At 47.0% G+C, this 19,599-nt stretch overlaps 1 protein-coding gene across 6 annotated transcripts in view; it reads right to left on the bottom strand.

Moving 5' to 3' along the window:
• MCTP2 (multiple C2 and transmembrane domain containing 2) overlaps positions 1 to 19,599 on the bottom strand; it is a 249,464-nt gene that overhangs the window by 131,328 nt on the left and 98,537 nt on the right. For 3 of the 6 annotated variants that reach the window (XM_017350418.3, XM_070053489.1, XM_070053488.1), the window contains exons 5-8: positions 9,819 to 9,961; positions 8,941 to 9,017; positions 8,324 to 8,435; positions 4,662 to 4,697 (exon numbers count right to left, since the gene is read on the bottom strand). In XM_017350418.3, coding sequence (XP_017205907.2) covers positions 4,662 to 4,697; positions 8,324 to 8,435; positions 8,941 to 9,017; positions 9,819 to 9,961 — 368 coding nt within the window. Of the gene's footprint in view, positions 1 to 4,661; positions 4,698 to 8,323; positions 8,436 to 8,940; positions 9,018 to 9,818; positions 9,962 to 19,599 lie in introns of those variants that run through there. The other 3 variants (XM_051822987.2, XM_070053490.1, XM_051822988.2) reach the window with 3 other exon arrangements.

The following is a 19,599-nucleotide window of genomic DNA, read 5'->3' as shown; positions in this document are numbered from 1 at the left end:
CACCTGTGCATTTCACACCACAGGCACCACCTGCCTGGCCTCTAACCCCAGCCCTTCTCCATCCACCAAACAGTGAGTGGCCACTGCTACTGGCCCACAAAGCTGCCCCTCCTGGCCTCCCGCTTTGCCTCCTCCTCTTCCCAGCACCCCACTCCCTGCTCTTGTCCATCCCAGGGAGCCTCACACCCGACTGTGCTCCAGAGCCACCTGGAGGTCCTGCTCAAAGAAGCTGCACTGCTAAGGACGGCCAGATGCAGATGGCCCAGGGGCCAGGTCCCGAAGACCAACTGCTTAGAGATTTGGATTAAATTGTTTGGAGTCTTTGTCTTGAGCCACACATTAGACTGTGAATGAATCTCAACTCATTATCTCCTCCTTCTCATTCAGTAAGATTCACTCCAGGCTTCTCTGAAAAGTTCCCCAAGCCTGCCATCTAGCCCACCTGCTCTCCTGCAAGGTCATTATAGAACTGCACTGCACCTCCCAACTATCCCATTTCTCTACTTCTCTCCTACTAGCCCATCAATTCTAAGTCTTTGTGTCTGCTCATCCAGAGGTTTGGGGGCAAGACAGTCTAATTCACTGACAGGGAAGAGCTGATGTGATGTTTAGGAAAGCAGGGCCTCTGTCTTCCTGGCTCAGAGCACACCACGCTTAGAGAACCCCGACAGACTGACGGTCAGACCTGAACAGGACTGCACGCTCTGGAAAGGAAGAAGGCCTCTAAAGGCCAGTCTGCCCAGGCCAGTGCTGACCTGGACTTCACAACGCACAGAAATATCAGGGTTAACCCAACCAGTAGTGGGTTTGCACAGAGCCACATCCAGGTAGTCAGAGAGACAGGAGATAGATGATTCATAAATAGATGATAGACACATGAAAGAGATGACAGCTGAGACACTGGTATGCTTGGGATCATAGATAAGATGCACGCATACATAGTTTGGATGTAGATTACAGATGAGAAAGACAGAAAATATACAGAGGGATGTTCCTTCCAAAACTTTGATGGCTCACTTTCAATGTAAGTTCTCCCATGACAACTAGCCTGTGCCGAACCCCTCATTGTATGAGGCCAGCTGGAGGTCAGCTGACGGGGCCCCAGAAGTCAGCCTCTACAAAACCAGAGGAAAGAAATGAAAGAACTCGAGGTCATAATCAAAGTGGAAGTTCCCTCCTCCCTTCAGAGAAAGGTACCTCCTTCTTTGATGACCTGCTCTTTCCACTGGGATCTCACTCACAGAGATCTTTCATATAGGTTGATTTTTTTTTTTTTTTGCTACAATGTCTTGGCTTTCCATGCCTAAAATACTCTCATGGGCTCTTCAGCCAGATCTGAATGCCTTAAGGGCTGATTCTGAGGCCAGAGTGCCATTTAGGACATCTGCCATTCTATGAGTCTGCTGTGTATCCCGCTTCCCATGTTGGACTGCTCTCTCCCTTTTTTATTCTACCAGTATTTGCAGACACTAGTCTTGTTTTAATGCTATAACTAGTACCCAAACAGTATTTTACACTTTGTGTTTCTGTGTGGGTGCAAACTGTTGAAATCTTTACTTAATATATGCTAAATTGATCTTCTGTATATAAAGAGAATTGAAAATGAATCTTGATGTGAATGGAAGGGGAGAGGGAGCAGGAGAGGGGAGGGTTGCAGGTGGGAGGGAAGTTATGGGGGGAAAAAGCCACTGTAATTCAGAAGCTGTTCTTCGGAAATTTATATTCATTAAATAAAGGTAAAAAAAAAAAGAAAAAACGAGAACAAACAGGCCTGAAATTGGTACCACTAGCCAATTTCAAACACAAAACCATGATCTACCAAACAGAGGGTATGTCTGCTGCCTCAGATAGCCAACATATAAATGTGTAAAGGGGTACATCAAAAGAGGGACAGTGTAGAAGTATGCGCGTATCTCAGTGAATGCTTGACTCAAAGCCACGGTCTTCCGACTCGGCCCCTCTGCAGGTGCAATGATAGGAGGAGTGTACACGTGTGTGCATGTGCAAACTTTCTGAATATAGTTATGTGCCAATTCCATTTCTATCGTTTTTCTTCCCCTTTTAGACTCTTTGACATAAGAGGAGTAGCTGCTGTTACTCAACTGTGTAATCATATACGTTAGCAAAGGGGAAAGCAAGGCTTACACACAGATATCTTCATACAGAGGTATCGCTATTATGTGCAATAAATACAATGAGAGGGAATGAGGGACCTGATCCATGTCCTATTTTAAATGGATTTACCAATTCTCACTTAAATGCTCATTTTAAAATCTTGTGGATGACATCTAATCCCAACCCTAAAGGAAATCCGTGTGTATTTACTACACTGATATCCAGGGCAGATGGTAAGAAAACAGTGTGGGAGACAGTTCACAGTGTGTGCTTTAGGAATCAGAGGAGGATGAGAATTACAAAGCTGTGGATTAAGAAGCTGTTATCTAAACAGTTATTATAACAAGTTTGTGGTGGAAAGCCAACAATATATTACCCGGAACACATTCCCTAGTATGAATAAAAACTGTCATCTCATAGGTCAGTAACCTTATTTAGGTCAAACTATTCCCTAAAATCAAATAGAATATGAAATTCTAAAACAGAAGTTTACAGTGTAAAGATATTTTGGCTGCTTGTACAGAGTATGAGTCGGAGTCTACAGAGTTCCCACGCGACTCATTCTCATCAAGCAAACTAGAAACTTCCCACATTTCTCCTTACAACTGCCGCCTCCCAGAAGCCAAAAAGGGGAGAATCACCGTCGTTCACCGACACACAGCTGGCAGGTCTCAGATACCGTCACGCATAGCTGTCAATGAACTCGCTTCATGTACAATTCCAAACAATTATATTATGTTGGACATTTATTACATCCCCGAGCCCCGAAATCCTAGAAACTGCCATCGCAGGGCGAAAACAGCCGAGCCGGGCCCAGAGGCCAAACAAACCCCGCAGTACACAAATAAATACTGCTCTCCCGCGCCGCTCTGCCTCTCAGGTTGATGTCTTCATCCGGGCCAGCAGCTTTTTCCTCTCCCTCCCTGTGCCTTCGGCCGTTCTTCCATAACCTCTCCCATCCCCCTCGGCTCCAATATTCCCCAAGCTCACAATTTCTCTCTCTAGCCTTTATGTTCCTCTGCAAACTGCCCGCACTCCTCCACAGGCCGCCGCTCCCTAACTAAAGATGGTTATTGATGGACAGTAGCAGTGTTTTAGTGCAGCAGCAGAATCAATAAACGAGAAAATACTGCTTTGTCAGGCTTCACCAGAGCATTCTGGGAAACTTTACAGCTTTGGGTGGTGACAAACTCTTGCTCTGCGAGCAGGAGCCCGGCTGCCTGGGGCCGGGAGAAGCGCTCTCCCTCTCCCCCCTAGTGACAGCAGAGCTGCAAGGCAGGCGCTGCAGGATTTCCCAGACAGCCTGCCCCGGTTATTTATCGTCTCTTCATTTTACTTCTGAAAAAGAAAAGAACTAGAGTCTTGGGAGCCAACTGAACTGGTCAGATAACAAAGAACCCTGTCGGAGCCTTCTCCACTGTGCCAACGGCAGGTTTCCACAGTTAGGAATTTCAGCCCCAGCTCCAGCTCCTTGCGCTTGCAAAGTGCAGCTTTCTCCCTAAGTGACTACTGCTGGCAAGTTAAAATGTCCTCCCTCTCTCTCTCTCTTTTTCTCTCTCTCTCACACACACACACACACCCCTCCCTCACAACACCTTTCCGCTGGAAGTGCTTACAATTTCAAACGCCCGATTTCATACTAAAATAAGCATCTGAGGTACCGTGAGGTTAGAAATTAGAGGTGGTGTGTATGTGTGCAGACGGGCAAGTGTGCAAATACACGCACATACACACAACTGTCAGCACAGCCCCTTCCCTACACACACACACACACACACACACACACACCCCTCCCCTCACCACTGCCTTTCAGAAATTCAGCTGGACAAACAGAATGAAATGCCGTATTGTTTAATAGGAATTCCTTTTACGGTTGGTTATTTCTCTCTAACTCATGATAGAGTTGCTAAATTCAGTTGTAAATACTTTTTTGGCTTATTTTTACCTAATTTTCATACTTGGTCCCTTAAGTCACAATCTGCTAATTAGTAAGTTGATAAAATTAAGAATGCAATCCTAATTTGGTATTCACTTTTTAAATTATGCAGTATTGTTTAATTACCTAAAGAGATATTAACAACATAAAACCATCACCAGGAGTCCGTGAAGAGATTTTTAAAGAAACTCTTGCCAAAAAAGTAACACATGGTGTTTTTAGAAGATACAAAAGAGACATAACACACATCACCTATTCTTCTCATTCCTTACAGTATTCCTATAGCACAAATCCCAGTTTGCATCCAATGGTAAATGACTTTCCAAACTACAGAACCTAACACAGTGCACGGTCAATTATCCAAGCGTAATTAAGGGCTGCATTCCAACAGGGCCTGCAAATATAAAATGTCAACCACAAAAATAGGTGAAAAATCAAACATCCGGCTGTGCCCTTATTAAGTGGAAATGTTTAAAGTTTGTCTCTTCCCACTGGAAATGGAAGAAGAAAAGGATCCATTGTATGCAAAGGTTTAGTGGTATCAACTATTACATTCGCATTTCCTACAGATTCCATCAGATAAATAATTTTTTTAAAAAAGTACACATACCTTGCTGGCACTTAACCGCTTCCGATTTGACCACTGCTGAGAATGGTGTCCAACAAATGGTGGAAGTGGCAAAATGAAACAAAGCAAAACAGCAACGTTAATAGTATAATTCCACCATGCTAGACAGCACAGAGTACACCTAGAGGGGCAACACCCAAGTTCTGAGTTACGCGAAAAGCACACTTTATAGCAAGAAAATAGAAACAAAGAAATGTATGTAGTGGTATTAGATCATTTTCTCAGAGTATGAAAAGGCAGTGCCACATGAATATCAGTCAATCCTCAGAAGTAGTTTAGATTATCTTACAAACAGTACAATTTTACTTCTAAAAAATGGGAAAAACAAGCTTCTCCTACTTGAAACATTCAGCTAACGTGAAAATGTTTCTGAAATTCATGATCAAGGCCAGTTCATGCTTAGCTTTCCAGTTTTACAAACCCGAAAATAATTCCCCTTTCACTAATTAAATCTCAAATTCAGAATCACAGGGGAACTATGACTCATCATTGTCCAACTTAGAAAAAATAGTTAATGCAGCACTGAGCAATGGGAAAAACAACTCTGAAGAGAAAAAAACTTCAGCCTGAGAAAACAGCACTGAGGGGAAAACCTCTGACAGCAACAAACCCCAAGCCCTGTTCTGCTTTATCCTTCTAAGTTTGGTGAATTTTGCCACAGTTAAAATTCTCTCTCTCCTGTCACCGAACAGTTCAGTCTTGCAAAGCACTCTGGCTGGCTGACCAGCTAACTGGTTGTTAAAACCTGGACAAATTCAGGAGATTACAACTCAATTTTGAACCTAATTGAGCAGACAACATTGAGTATTACGCTTAAGAACAAAAATATATTCAGGAAAATGACCTATACATTTTGCCAATATGTTATCCCAATAAATTAGAAACTGGAAAATAAACAGTACCAAAGGGAAATCCAATTTTAGTCCTTTATCCAGCAGTTAGAAATACTGATACAGAATGATTTAAAAATAACCTTCATTAACAACACTTACCCTGTTGAAAACCTGAGTTCAACATTCTGCACGTGATAGAGTGACAGGTACTACAACCTGCATCTTAAAATCAGTGTTTTGTTTTCTTTTTCCCAATCTGGTGACAACTATTTTAATCCAAACCAACTGCCTGAATTAATTACCATCTTCTGGGTACACAGGGTTATTTAGGACCCTGCCACATAAAATCACTCAACTTTTAGAACAGTCATAACAGATAAACACAACAGGATGGAACACAATGGAAACTAACTACTGCTATTCACTCACTTTGGTGCTACAGAATAGCACCCATTCAGGGCTCTACCCTATACCAATCACCATATTAATAATCTTAGTCTCCACAACTCTGGGCAACAGACACACCTTTTAGCCCCATTTCACAGACGAAGAAATCGTAGCTGGGAGAGGTTAAATAATTCTGTGAATTTGACCAGACCACCGGGAAGCTGGGACTCAAACCCAGGCCATCTGACCACAGAGACCATAATGTCAAGGGTACTTAGTTATTTCTGCAAAGAAAGGAAAAGAGCCAGTCTTTTCTCAGCCTCCCAGCCCGTGTCTTACTCCCAGCCACACCGCACGCAGGCACGTTTAAATCCCTGTTCTTGGGGATACATTCACCAGTGTTTTGCACGTGTCAAGGATTTGTCAGCTTGCCACAAAGACACCCTCAATGATGATGGAAAGAAAAGTGGGTGCAAAACTCAGAAACCAAACTGAAATGTCTCAGTTTAAAATACAATGTAAATTCGCAAATTATCTCAAACAGTGTATTGCTCTCCATTCATATTTCTGCTTAAAATCCCAATATAAAAATGCCTTTAAATAGTAACTCAAACTCTACAAAAAGAACTGTTTTATGATATCTATTATGCTCCAAGGACCCATGATAGGTGCTGCAAGTTGGATAAACACACATGATCCAGAATGAATTGTTCCTTGGTCAGTGAAAACTTGATCGCGTTCATAAGCAGAAAAAGGGAACTCCCAGACGAGACCACTGAGCCTGGGCAGAGCTTTCCGTGTTGTAACAGCCCCATGAAAAATACACGTAATAAATGCATCATACACGAGAGCTGTGTCCACAAACACAGCAGAGAAAATCAGCGTGCAGGCATGCGTGCACAGGGCCTGAGAAGAGGAGCAGTGCAGACAGGATGAGGGCACCGGCGACTCTGGGATGTGGACAAGATCTTCTTCGAGATGCTTCACAAAATCAAATGAGGCTGCAGCCCACGCTAAGTGTGCTGCATTTGAAATGAACTGGACAAAAGCATCTCTTTAAAACGCCAAATTCTGGCAATATTTAAATCTATTTTAAGTGCTAATATGATGGCTAAACATAATTCAACAGACCACAGGAAAACACACAAGGGTCGGCCTTTACATACACAGCTCTTTTCTTAGGGAAATCACCCAGCTCCAAAACATACGCTTGGATATGTAAGAAATTTCTGGAACACATCAGCTGGCAAGGAGACGATCATGTGACAGATGACGCTTGCTTGCACTGCTCACTATTTCAACTGGCATCCGGTTCAAATCACTGGTCACCTACGGTGCCCATGGACGTTGAGTCCAGTCAGGGTCGTGGTAGCAACACTGTCAAAACTAAGAGGTGGCCAAAGATAATCCACCATTTTTATGTGGGGCAGGAATGAAAAACAAGTTTATTTTCAGGAGCAATTTAAGACGTCTTACTGACCTCGGGCAATTGGGAAGTCACTGTGTGGTTTTCCCACTTCCGTAAACTACCCTCCGGGAGCTTATCAGTAAATCAGTCAGAATTTTCACCATGAAAAATATGACAACTGAAAGCATAAGTGATGTCCAAACGAAGACCGAGTCCTCGTGCACCACACTGCCTCAGCGCACAAGGCACTACACCTCCCTGACTTATAAGCAGACCTCTGATTTGCACACAGGATTACACACACACTAAGTTGTAACATCTGATTCTTTTTCAAATGGGTCTTTTAGTTGGCTTTAAAAATAATTTTCAAGCTAGCTACACTCAAAGATGTTTTTTGTTCTTGTCGTAATTCTTATAGGGTTTGTCTGTACATGTTTTCTCACAAGAACAGCCACCAACACATGATGGTAAAATCAATGTTAGAGACACCTTCAACAGGTCGTGTGTCAACTCAGAATTTCCATGTGCTAGGCCAGAGAAAAGTAAGTCTTTTATCTTCTCAAAAGCACTACCAGTGGAAAAGTTGGTAACTAAAGGTACAAAAGAAAAAGAGGCAATTGAAGTACTGCAAATATTTACTTGGTCACCCTAATAATACGCAATAATTAAATTCTGGGGACTGCTTTTCAGAAATGAGTAATGCCTAGACCATCTAGGACCTAAAATAATGCTAAGTAGAAGCCTGGACACTTAGTGGAAGGATATTCTGGATGATTTATGATAAGCCAACTATAAGCAGCATGTAAACTTTAATAACAGCAACACTGGTCATATCTCCAGCCCAAGGAGGTCATTCCTTAGAATTTTTAGTGCATTTAACCACGGGTAGGCACGTGATGTTGCTGTCAAATTATTTTTTCCAACAAAAGTAATTAAGAAGAAATCTGTCTCCTGCTAGGCCAGAGATCACAGGAATATGACATCGAAGAATTTAAAAAGCAAAAGGTCCCACTCACGTGTCTCTTGAAGTCACCTTGTTTCACTACTAAATTTAAACTTAGCACGATCACTCCCATGTCATCTTCCAAACTGTTTGGATCTTCCAATTTTAAAATATGTTCAGTCGTCCTACACACACAAAGGAAGGAATAATTTGTACACATATTGATGGTGCCATATAGTCCGATAATGCTTCAGGAACTTCTGAACAAGAGTTTTACTCAGTCCTGAAGAGCATTAAATTTAGTGCAGTCACCCGTATTCAGGGTTAGTCCCACAGCTGGTCAGATCTCCTCCTCACTGTCCCAGTGGAATGTAAGTACTTGTTTAAGTTAACGAACCTGAATTTTACCCATTGAAAGTAGGAGGCCCAATTCACATTTCAGAACACGCTGTAAATGATTTAACATCTGATTAATACATTTTACTTCTAGAAGCGAAAAAATCTTTAAAAATAAATTTCATTTTTAAAAAATAAAACTTGAAAAGCCAAAAAATATGTTGAGAGCAATAAAAATTCAAAGCACTTTTCCATTGATTCAGATTTGTTTCAGTCTTCTAACAAGCACCATTTAACATTATTGGAATTCCCTCTAAAATTATTAATAATAATTAAAAGGCAAAAATACAGTACCTGTTAAGTTCAAGATCACTGAGAACAACAAATGCAGAGCCCATGAAATCAGATGTGGTTAAGTCTCGATCATACACCTACAGAGGGCAGAGGCCAGTACCATGTAAGTCACCAAATTCATCAGTCATTCACGGGCAATAGGCTGAGAGTTTGAAATCACTCAGATCTTACAATAACGTCACAGTTACAGCTAAGGGAAACACAACCATGACTCACAAGGGGCAAAGTTATGCAACCGTGCCCATGTTGCCTGCCATGGCCAAAACAATTATTACCTATTAATCCAAAAGTTTAAAATAAAAAAATACCAGCAGCAACATTTTAAGGCAGTTTTTATGTGATTAAATTGTTACACACAGTAGACCTCTCTCTGTAGTTTAAATGGTCTCTCATAAAATTTAGTGTTTTCCACGGTGAACAGACCTGCCAATTAAACAGGAATTTGCTAAATATTCTATAGCAATCCTATTCTGCACTCAACTCATGCAGTTTGAACCCAGATGTTGGAGTAACTGATGCTTTCAACAGTAGCTGAGAGCTCTATTAAATACAAAGTTATTCCCAATGAGACGGGCTTCAGAACTGCTCGCTGTCCAGCTATCAGTAATAATTCTTCCACATCCGGTAAGTTTAAATACAACCCACAGACACATTATTTTTCACTCCAAATTTCTGTACAGCACGTCCCGTTGAGCTGATAAAAAAACATACAGTTCCGACAAGTGGCATACAGTATTCCTTCTATATGAATACTTTTAACCCTATCCTTGAAAATAATCAATAAAACAATTAACCGTGGCAGGTTCAGTTGTAAGAGAACACAGAAAGCCACTGAGAAATAAACATTTTAAACAAAGGAGCAGAGCCATTGAGATTACCTTCACACGCAGCTTTTGATCAAGGCTTTGGATTGGTAACACAACTATCTCATCCCAAATGGGGTTCAAGTTCTTATACACCACTTTGCTTTTGTAAAGCGTCTTCCCATTCAGCTTAAATTTCACATAGGGATCACTTGTGCCTTTAAAAGAAACAGAACAAAATGGAATTTTAAAGGACGTGAAAAAGTGCACACTCCGCAGCCCAAGCCCCCCTGCCCAGAGATGCGGGGGCCTGGAGGTGGAGGGGAGAGGCAGAAAAACAATTTAGGGCGAACACCTGATCCTTTGCTGCCTTTTGTGGTAGCAGAAAAATAGGCTCCTTGAGCTCTGCTGGCCTCTTTGTGGGGACGTTATCCCTACACTACCCACAAAAACACAGGACATCCAGTCCACAAGCCCAGCGAGTGCCGGCAGGGGTCCTGGGGAGAAACCCCCTGCTCCCAGGCTCGGTGTCGGGTCAGCGAGAAGTGAAGGGAGCTCTTTTCCAATGCTCGGTCCCGGTACTGATTCAATAGAGTCACGCGCTTTCCAAAAGATTCATACTCCATCAGCGAGCCGTGCGGGTCACTGCTTCAAAGGGTGGGGGCAGGGTAAGAATGGAGTGGGCAGTCCCCTTTCTTCACTGCCTCCCCACACCTGCACTAAAGCGGAGGGCATTGTCTGTGCGGGGCCAGCTGAACTCCTCGTCAGCCAGGCCCTCGGCTGGCCTCAGCGCCAACACCACTGACCCTTCAGGCTCCTCCTGGGGAGAAGGAATGAGTAATGGGCCTGCAGGCATGAGGCCCCGAGTGCAGCCGAGGGCTGAGGAAGAGAGGCCCACAGACAGGCTACGTGAATGATGTACTGTGTGTGTGTGTGTCATATATGCATGTGTGTGTCGCATGTGTGTCACACATCTGTGCTTGTGTCACATGCATGTGTCACACTCGTGTGTGTGTGGGATCACGGAGTGTCCAGGGTACGTGTGCTCACCGGTATGCAGTTAACAGTGCACAAACAAGAACAAATGAACACAGCTTCCTCATGGGGGTAAACAGAGTTCCACTGATAATGCTACAGAGACACAAACCTTGGGGAGCTGGGATCCCACAGCTGTGGGAACCAATATCCAGAGACCAAGTCTGCTTCGCTCACAGATAAATCCTGAATTTTTTTGGACAATGCCCCAGATAGGCCCCTGGAACATTTCTCAAAATGAATTTCTGCGGTTAAAGTCAAACCCGTTTAGTCTGAGTACATGACATCAAAAGTTGATCAGTCTACTGTCACTAACACCACCGTCACATCACCGTTTATTGTTTCCAGCCCCTTTTTACATGTGCATTTAGCGCTGGTACTGGCAACCAGTGACGACGGGTGCAATAAACTTCCCCACCATTTGAGCTAGGAGCAGCACCCTGCTGCCTAGGACGGCACGCACTCCTGACTCATCCTAGGAAAGACACAACCATGCTAAGTCACCTCCCCCTGTTGCAAGGGTGCTAACTTCAAACAGCGACATGGACTAAACCCTCAGCGCCTGCAAGCTCGACTCTCGCATCTCCACTTCGGCAGCGCAAAGGCAGAGGCCCGGCTCTCATCCTTTAAGCGTGGCTGTCAGGCATCGGTTCCGAGCCGGGAGCAGAAGCCCAGCACAATACCCGACAGCGCCCGCGGCACCCGCCCGCCCCATCGCGCTCCCCGCACCTAGGGCGAGTCAGCCTTTCACAGCCACAAGCAGATAAAGGGGAAGAAAACGACAATAAAAAGAGGCCTTTAATTAAATGAAATTGCCACTCTGGGATCAGGCCTTCATGCTTGTCAGCGTCCTCTCAAAATAAACATCTCAAAACTCGGCCTGCCGGTGTCACTTTCTCACAGGCAAAGAACCCTGGGTAATCCCCAGGCATCCTGACAGCTACATAATGTTCAGCCGTTTCACGGGTGAATGGCAGCCGTCGTGTGAAAGAAAATATTAATGTCTGGAGTTAATCGACGAAGGGGCCAGGGCTTGCAAAGCTGAACGAGGAAAGAGGTGCCGAGTCAGTGCCAGGGTTAGGGGGCGCTGGAGGCGACCGGGGCGCACGGCGGCTTTCTCTCCGAGACCCTGGTGTCTCATGGTCCGCGAAGGGAGGCTTCAACCAGGCAGGCTCTGAAAGGGGGTCTCTGCCCAGGAATGCGACCCCCAGATTACACAGATGACGAGATGACACCTGAATGCGTGGACTCTGACCTGCTGCTCTGGCAGCTCCACACACAATGAGGCTCTTGTGGTACCCACGCTCCAGGAGCAGAATGAAGCTGGGGGCCTCCGCCCCAGCCGCTTCGGCCACGTGGGCCCTGATGGGGCTGCGGAAACCCAAATCTGTCACCTCAGTGGCCCGATTGCCCTGCTCCCCTCTAAGAACTCTACCGCCCTCTCTATCCCAGCCTCCATGTCCGTGGACTGCACCAACCGCAAGTGGAAAACACTCAGGAGAAAAAATCGTGTGTGAATTAGATACAGACCCGCGCCTGTGGCTATTCCCTCAACAGTGCAGCACGCAGCATCTCCACTGTTTCGGGTACAGCAAGTTGTCTACAGGTGATTTAAAATACACAGCCTAGGGGCCAGTGCTGTGACGTAGAGGGTAAAGCCACAGCCTTCAGTGCCAGCATCCCTTATGGGCGCAGGTTCGAATCCCGGCTGCACCTCTTCCCATCCAGCTCTCTGCTATTGCCTGGGAAAGCAGAAGATGGCCCAAGTCCTTGGGCCCCTGCAACCTGCATGGGAAACCTGGAAGAAGCTCCTGGCCCAGTTACAGCTGTTGTGGCCATTTGAGGAGTGAACCAGCAGATGGAAGACCTCTCTCCCCCTCTCCCACTCTCCCCCTCTCCCCCTCTCTCCCTCTGCCACACTTTTAGAAGGCACCTGAGGCTGGCGCCACGGCTCACTAGGCTAATCCTCCGCCTTGTGGCGCCAGCACACCAGGTTCTAGTCCCGGTTGGGGCGCCGGATTCTGTCCCAGTTGCCCCTCTTCCAGGCCAGCTCTCTGCTGTGGCCCGGGAGTGCAGTGGAGGATGGCCCAAGTGCTTGGGCCCTGCACCCCATGGGAGACCAGGAGAAGCACCTGGCTCCTGCCATCGGATCAGCGCGGTGCGCCGGCTGCAGCGCACTGGCTGCGGAGGCCATTGGAGGGTGAACCAACGGCAAAGGAAGACCTTTCTCTCTGTCACTCTCTCACTGTCCACTCTGCCTGTCAAAAAAAAAAAAAAAAAATTAAAAAAAAGGCACTTGAGCATCAGTGGACTTCGCTGTCTACTGGGGTCTTAGAGGCAAGGACCCAGACACCTGAGAGGTGACCGCATTTGCGGAGAGGAACCAACACTGGCCCCTGGTCCTATAAAAGTGCACCAGCAATTCCCACCCTGAAGAATGAGGAGCGACACTCCTCAGCTCTGGTCAAGCCCACTCAAGCCACAGATGGCCAGGTCTCTCTTGGTGCTGCACTTGTCAGACACAGGAGAGCACCACAATGCTTCCTCCTCTGGGCCTGGCTCGGTGCCGGGCACTCTGGGGGGTTATCAAGGTGCACCCATCCCGCCCCTGCTCCTCTGCAGCTGATGGGCAGCACACAGCCCAGGAATGTAGCACAGAGTCCACAAGGCAGGTGTCCAAATGGAACGGAACCAGGGAGGGCCATGTGCAGGAGACCTGTTCCAGCAGGGGTCTCAATGGGGGCTGAAACAGGAGAAAGGAGCTGGCATGTGGCTGGGCCCAAGCATGCAGAGCAGCCATGAGGCCACTCCACAGGAGGCAGTGGGGGAGGAGTCTCGACATGATTACAGTGGGCTGGTGCCCGGCAGCATTCCAATGCATCCAGAAATTAGGGGAGAAAAACAGAATGAGAAATACATAGGCTGGGTTGAGTCAGAAACTGAAGATTCCCTAAAATAAGGAGGTTAATTAGTATTCTGTAAGAATCACAGGTGTTTTATTTCCTAGTCTCCTGCTTTTAGTTTTTTAACAAACGTAAACACATGCACGCAACTCAGAGGTTTGAAACGAAAAACAAAGTCTCTACTCTCGCTTTTCCCCGATTCCCATTTGGTGTTCTCGCATTAGCGGCTTCTCAGGTGTTTTATAGGGAAAAAAGGATCTTTCAGGGACTCTACAGTTTCACAAGTAAGGCACCAGGGATCTCTGCTCACACCACCAATACAGGCTGACTTCATACAAAATTAGTGAAGTGAAAACGCATCGTGTTGCATGAAGTCATGCCATTAGCCAATAATGGCCCCATATCCCTTCCACTCTCTCTTCCCGGCAGGGGCAGTACTGCAGGGCATCCGGTAAGCCCACCAGGGATGCAGAGGGAACTCTGAACCCTGGGAGTTTCTGACACACAGCGGCAAATTGGTTTCCAAAGTTTCTCGGATTTATGCTCCCACAAAAGCACCTATCTTGGACTTGCTTCTTCACACGTTCACAAACCTTGGCTATTACAAACCTTTCTTTTATCCTAAGCCAGTGGAAGGCTCAGAACACTGCTGGCTACATTTTTCCCCATCTTTAGTGCTTTCAGCAAAGTTGAGCATCTTTTATATTTCGGTGACCTACGTTTGTATTTCTGTGAACTGTTGGTTCACGTCACTTGGTCAGTTTCCAGTGGGTTTGTGATTTTTTTTTGACAGGCAGAGTTAGACAGTGAGAGAGAGACAGAAAGGTCTTCCTTCCATTGGTCCACCCCCTAAATGGCCGCTACAGCCGGCGCTGCGCCGATCTGAAGCCAGGAGCCAGGTGCTTCTCCTAGTCTCCCATGCAGGTGCAGGGCCCAAGCACTTGGGCCATCCTACACTGCCTTCCCGGGCCACAGCAGAGAGCTGGACTGGAAGAGGAGCAACCGGGACAGAATCCAGTGTCCCAACTGGGACTAGAACCCAGGGTACCGGCGCCGCAGGCAGAGGATTAGCCTAGTGAGCTGCGGCGCCGGCCACTGTGACTGTTTTTGGCACGGATTTGAGTGAGCTCTTCATTACAGAAATCAAGCCACCAACTATCTTTTTACTTTTTCATCATTTGCTTAGATTCGTGTTATTTCTAGTAGTGAGATTTTTTGCACTATTATTTGGTCAAACTTGCCATAGTTTTTATTTATGGTTTTGAAGTTTAACATCCTGCTTGGAAGCAGTTTTCTCACTATAAGATTTTAAATTAATTCAGTCATATTCCATTCCACTGATTTTGTAGGTTTTTTCTATTTTTTTTTTTTTTTACACTTAAGTGTTTGGTCCATCTGGAACTATTTTAGCATAAAGAGGGAAGGAAATTCGGGTTCACTCAAAGCAAGCAAGCAAAATGTTCAGCGCCAAGCTTTAGAAATCCGAGTTTGTTGGCAGCTTGCAGTTCCGAATGAGGGAGGAGGAGGAACCAGCATGGGAATCGGGTTCCCAGGACAATGGAACACCAGAGGCCTGAGGACTTAGCGAGGCGGAGCTGGACCCCAGGAAGCAGCACCCGGGCTTTCTCGAGACCAGCTGAAGGAGCCCGTGGACAGACGAGCCTCTCACAGAAACCACTGGGCAAAGCCGTTTAGAACCTGCTGCAGGAGCTCTTACCACACAGAGCAAAATGCCAAACTGCTGAGACATGCAGTAAAGACACACCATGGTCCAGCAGCTACAACTGGTCCAGTCCATGCCTCAGAGATTTACCTACATTTAGAGAACATACAATAAACTCCTCGGAATCAAAGCTCCTGGAAGGTGATATTTACGGCCAGATGTGCCGAACCTGCATGTTCCAGGTGCTGCAAAATCGTGATGGTGGAGGCAGCGTGGCGTCAGGTGGCCTGGTGGATTCAAACCCAGACCTTGCTTTTATCCCTTGGAGAATCATAGACACTTCAGTTAATTCCCTCATTGAACTTCCAGTTTCCACCTATAACGTGGAAAACTACCAACCTCAAAATTACCTTGAGGATTAAGGGAACTACTATGCATCAATGATAGTGGACTCCAGGCATTTATCCAGAATGCACAGATAAAACAAGCCCCGATTTCCAGGAGAAAGAAACAGTGACGGCTTTTGAACACCTCTCTCTCCCTTCCCTCAGTGAGGCTGAGACGCCCAGACTGCAGCCACAAGCTCCACCCTTAACCGTCATCCTCAGAAACCAGAACAGGCAGTATGGAAACACAGAGTGCATCTGCTCTCAGTCACGTGGGAAAGAAGCAAACGCCTCTATGTGGAGGGAAAAATCTCTATTACGGAACCCTGTGGTAAGTTAAACTCCAGAGACCACGCTTCGGCAGAGTGGCTGTGGGCTTCAAGGTTTTTCTTTTTTCTTCTTTTCACACCAATCCCCAAAGCGCAGCTTCTTCCTCGCTCTCCTGGCTGCATGCTCCATTCTGCATTCAGTGCATCCTAACCGAACTGTTCCTGACCTTTCTCCCCAGGATGATCCACTCATCTCGAAAGGCACCTGCCATGCGTCAGGTGGCATTTCCCAAATAGATTTACTTACTTATTTGAAAGGCAGAGTTGCAGAGGAGGAGAGAGAAAGGGAGAGAGGGCTCCCCTATCCACTGGTTCACTCCCCAAATGGTCGCAACAGCCAGGGATGGGCCAGGCGAAAGCCAGCAGCCTAGAACTTTTTTTGGGACTCCCACGTAGGTGCAGGGGCCCAAGCATTTGGGCCATTGTCCACTGGTTTTTCCATGTGCATTAGCAGGGAGCTGTATCCAAAGTAGGAGCAGCCGGAACCAGAACCAGCATCCATATGGGATGCCAGCTTTGCAGGTGCCAGCTTTACCCACTGCACCACAGTGCCGGCCCCCCAGTGGCATGGTGGGGAAGGCACGCCCATTCGGTAGACCATGAGATGCAATGGCTCCAGGAAATGGACCATATTCCAATATACTGAACAACTTCCAATGACCTACTAACAAGGAAAACTGATTATCTGAAATCATCAAGTTTATCAAAACTCATTTAACCATGAAGAGAGCGCAACTGTCATGGAACAAATGATGGTAGAAAAGGAAGCTCTAGGGAGCTGAGGCAGGAGGGCCCCCTGAGCCTTGGATGTTGTCCCCCACTCCTCCCTCCCCGTCCCGCCGGGGTCTCCCACCCTCCTACCCATGGTGCCCTCACCACCTCTCCCTGCTGCAGCTTCTCTGTCCTTGGCTGCCCCTTCCTGCGCTGCCTCTGCAGCTCTGGCTATGCCACGTTCACTCTTCTTCCATTTCTCGGGGATCTGCCCTGAGATGACTTAAATATTATTTAGAGTGCCATTTTTGTCTCATTTTCAGAATCTACCAGATAATATGAAGCACACACCTTCAAAAGTTGTCTATAAAAGTCCACGTCCATTTATTTAAAATAAAACAGCTTCAACTTATATGACTTGTTTTTCTAATGAAAAACATTGTCGACAAAATTACTTCAGAAAGTTAGAAAGTGGAAGAGATGTTCATTTTGTGCAAAAAATTTTTGAAATCCATGCCTTTTAGGGTATTCAAAAAGACGGACATGCATATTATAAAAATATGCATGGAATTCAATTATTTATGCCAAAATACTCTTAATTTCATTTCCACGAACTTCTCAAAGTATCTTCATATACTGATGAATTCTGTAACCTTGGCAAATTGGACATTTGGTGAATGGATGTTTGAATTGATTAGCTTTTGGTGAACTGGAATTGACATATGGTGCCTGCACCCCTGTTCTTGGTGAGGTGACCAGAAGCACTCAGAGGTGTGAGCTTCTGCGTGGAGACCTCACATATGGCTGTGTCCCTGCAACACCAGAAAAGGAGTGACAAATGCAAATTACAAAGGCATGAAAACAAGGAAGAAAGGAGAGGAGAGGCAGTGGCTGGGAGGCGGCACTCAAGGGAACTGGAGAGGGTTGGGGAGAGAATCAGAAGCAGACCAGATATGCAGCGAAGGTCACAGCTCAGGGCCTCTGTGAAGGGAGAAACCCATCAGCTCTTTGCACCTGCTGGCCACCCGCATTCTAAAACCCACATCGCCAAAGCCTGCACGATTATCAACACCCCAGTGTTCTCCTTTCCATCAGAACAATGCGAAAAGCGCTCCCTCCCCAAGCTACATATTCAGAATACATCTGAAATTTACGGAAAAGACGGTTAGGACCAAAGTTATAGCACCAACAAAGGGTGTGACCTCCTCCATCCCTGCACGAACTGTAAGGGGCCTGCATTGCTTCAAGCATGAGGAACACGACCCCGGCTAGGAACAGGAGACCTCACTGTCGGAGGCAACATGGAAGACACTGCCACACACACATACACTGCACGATGCCACACACATGGACCTAAAGAGAAAGTCACAGGCCTGCATAGTGTTGAATGGAAGGGCAGCTTCCGGTGGGGGGGGGGGGAGGAAACGGAGAGGAGTAGGTCAAAGGGCATGGTGTGCTGTTAGGGGGATGCATGAGCCGACAGCCTGCCATTAAGCATGGAGACCATGGTTGACAACATGCCGAGGCGTTGCCAAAGCTGCCGCCTGTAATGCCGGCATCCCACATGAGGCAGGTTCAGTCCCAGCTGCTCCACTTCCAACCCAGCTCCCTGCTAATGCACCTGGGAAAGTGGCGGGTGATGGCCCAGGTGCTTGGGCCCCTGCACCTACGTGGGAGACCCAGAAGCTGCTCCTGGCTTCAGATCAGCCCAGCTCCACTCGTTGTGGCCATTTGGGGAGGGAACCAGCAGGTAAAAGACTGTCTCTTCTAACTCTGCCTTTCAAATAAATAAATATTTGGGGAAAAACATTGGGGTAGCTCTTCAGGCTTTTGCAGGAGATGAACGTGGAGCAGAAGCAGGGCCCTGGGGACTGTCCTGCCCCCCCCCCACTTCCATCCCTTCACCACTGTCAGTTATGTCTAAGGCACAGCTGGGTGCTGTGTGCACCTGTGCACAGTGAACCCTTGACAATGGCCAAGCCAATTAACACAACCATCGTCTCACAGCTGTCTTTCTTACAGTAAGAGCACAGAAAATGCTCTTTCAGCAAATTTCTGTTTTTCAGTATTTTTTTTTTTGAAGATTTATTTATTTGAAAGGCAGAGATACAGGTCTTCCATCTGCAGGTTCACTTCCCAAATGGCCAGAGCTGGGCCAGGCTGAAGCCAGGAGCCACGAGCCAGGAGTGTGGGTGGAGGCGTAACCTACACCACCACAGCACCTGCCCCCAGCGACCCCAGTGTTAAATAAAGACCCCAAGCTCTACAACTTCCCTTCCATCAAAAGCAGGGCATGCAGCGCATCCCCCTGAATCCAGAGACTGCCTCAGCCTGCACGCCACGGTGCTCCTTCCAACGCTGCCTCACAGAGGGTGAGCCGGGCCCTGGGCCCCAGGCCTGGAGCCGTGGACATCCACAAGGAAGCCAACACAGGCTGAGGCTCCACGCCAGGAGGACAGACACGTGGAGAGGCCCCCACGGGACGCACCTGCCTCACAGCACCCACACCGGCCCCAGGTCTGCAGAGGATCAGGCATGGAGAGGCCCCCACGGGACACACCTGCCTCACAGCACCCACACCGGCCCCAGGTCTGCAGAGGATCAGGCATGGAGAGGCCCCCACGGGACACACCTGCCTCACAGCACCCACACCGGCCCCAGGTCTGCAGAGGATCAGGCATGGAGAGGCCCCCACGGGACGCACCTGCCTCACAGCACCCACACTGGCTCCTGGTCTGCAGAGGATCAGGGTCAGCCTTCACGTCTCCCGAGGCGGCCCCAGCCGGTGTGCGGCAGAGACAAGCCGGAGCCAAGCTGCCACTTGGAGAT

The sequence above is a fragment of the Oryctolagus cuniculus genome, chromosome 12, assembly GCF_964237555.1.
Source record: "Oryctolagus cuniculus chromosome 12, mOryCun1.1, whole genome shotgun sequence".
Classification (NCBI taxonomy): Eukaryota; Metazoa; Chordata; class Mammalia; order Lagomorpha; family Leporidae; genus Oryctolagus; species Oryctolagus cuniculus.
The sequence above is the reverse complement of the archived record's forward strand: the minus strand, read 5'-3'. Positions and strand labels throughout refer to the sequence as shown.